We start from the raw sequence: 901 nt of genomic DNA, 5'->3' as shown, positions 1-901 counted from the left end.
CGGGGCCTCGGCAGCTCTCCACTCCAACAGCTGCACACAAACCCTAAACCCTAAACCCTAATAAACCCTAAACCCTAGATCTCAAACCCTAGAAGCAAAACCCTTGATTTCATCGCTTGCTTGGCTTCGATTGATGCTGGTGCTGACTAAGACACAAAGACCATTAGGGTTTAGGGTTTATGTTTTAGGGTTTAGGGTTTAGGGTTTAGGGTTTACTCTTGGTGGTGCAGGAGCCTCCATTCTGTGCATCATAAGCGATTACCCTCTCACGTTTGCGGCTCCCAAAACAACTGAGATAAATTTACATAAACAAAATTAGGGTTTAGGGTTTAGGGTTTAGGGTTTAGGGTTTGTTAGATTGGTGTGTATTAGTGTTAGAATCTTTAGGGGGGTTAGGGTTTAGGGTTTAGGGTTTAGGGTTAAATAAACCCGTCAATACAGCAGACGCTGCAGCACAAAACAACTTTCTAGGGTTTAGGGTTTATAAATTAGGGTTTAGGGTTTAGGGTTTAGGGTTTGCGTGCCTGCCGCTGCATAAACCCCAATCGGACCACTGGCCTGGTACGCAGGGGGTACCAATGGACCCAAAGAAGTAGTTGCTGCTGCTGATGCCCCTCACAACAGAGGTTCCCTCTTCTATGCTTATCACCACCCCTGAACAAACCCTAAACCCTAAACCCTAAACCCTAAACCCTAGGTTGTAAACCCTAGAAGTAAAATTTTTGGTGAGGTATTAACACACAGATTCAAAACAAAAACCTAAACCCTAAAACCCTAGAAAAAAATACTAAAAAAAACTAATGTTGACTCCATAACAAGGGTTTAGGGTTTAGAGTTTTAGGGTTTAGGGTTTAGGGTTTAGGGTTTACCTTCTTGTACTGTGGTGCCGCTAACACCTGAA

General features: G+C 43.6%; 1 protein-coding gene across 1 annotated transcript in view; it reads right to left on the bottom strand.

Annotated features, from left to right (window-relative positions):
* The window catches only part of EMH_0034240 (uncharacterized protein), a gene marked incomplete at both ends in the record, with an annotated part of 9,238 nt that overhangs the window by 979 nt on the left and 7,358 nt on the right, over positions 1–901 (bottom strand). The window contains 2 exons of the mRNA XM_013494850.1: positions 577–654; positions 870–896. Of these exons, the coding sequence (XP_013350304.1) occupies positions 577–654; positions 870–896 (105 nt within the window). The remainder of the gene's footprint in view (positions 1–576; positions 655–869; positions 897–901) is intronic.

Source organism: Eimeria mitis, genomic scaffold (assembly GCF_000499745.2).
Source record: "Eimeria mitis Houghton genomic scaffold, Emh_scaff1306, whole genome shotgun sequence".
In the NCBI taxonomy this organism is placed as follows: Eukaryota; Apicomplexa; class Conoidasida; order Eucoccidiorida; family Eimeriidae; genus Eimeria; species Eimeria mitis.
The sequence above is the reverse complement of the archived record's forward strand: the minus strand, read 5'-3'. Positions and strand labels throughout refer to the sequence as shown.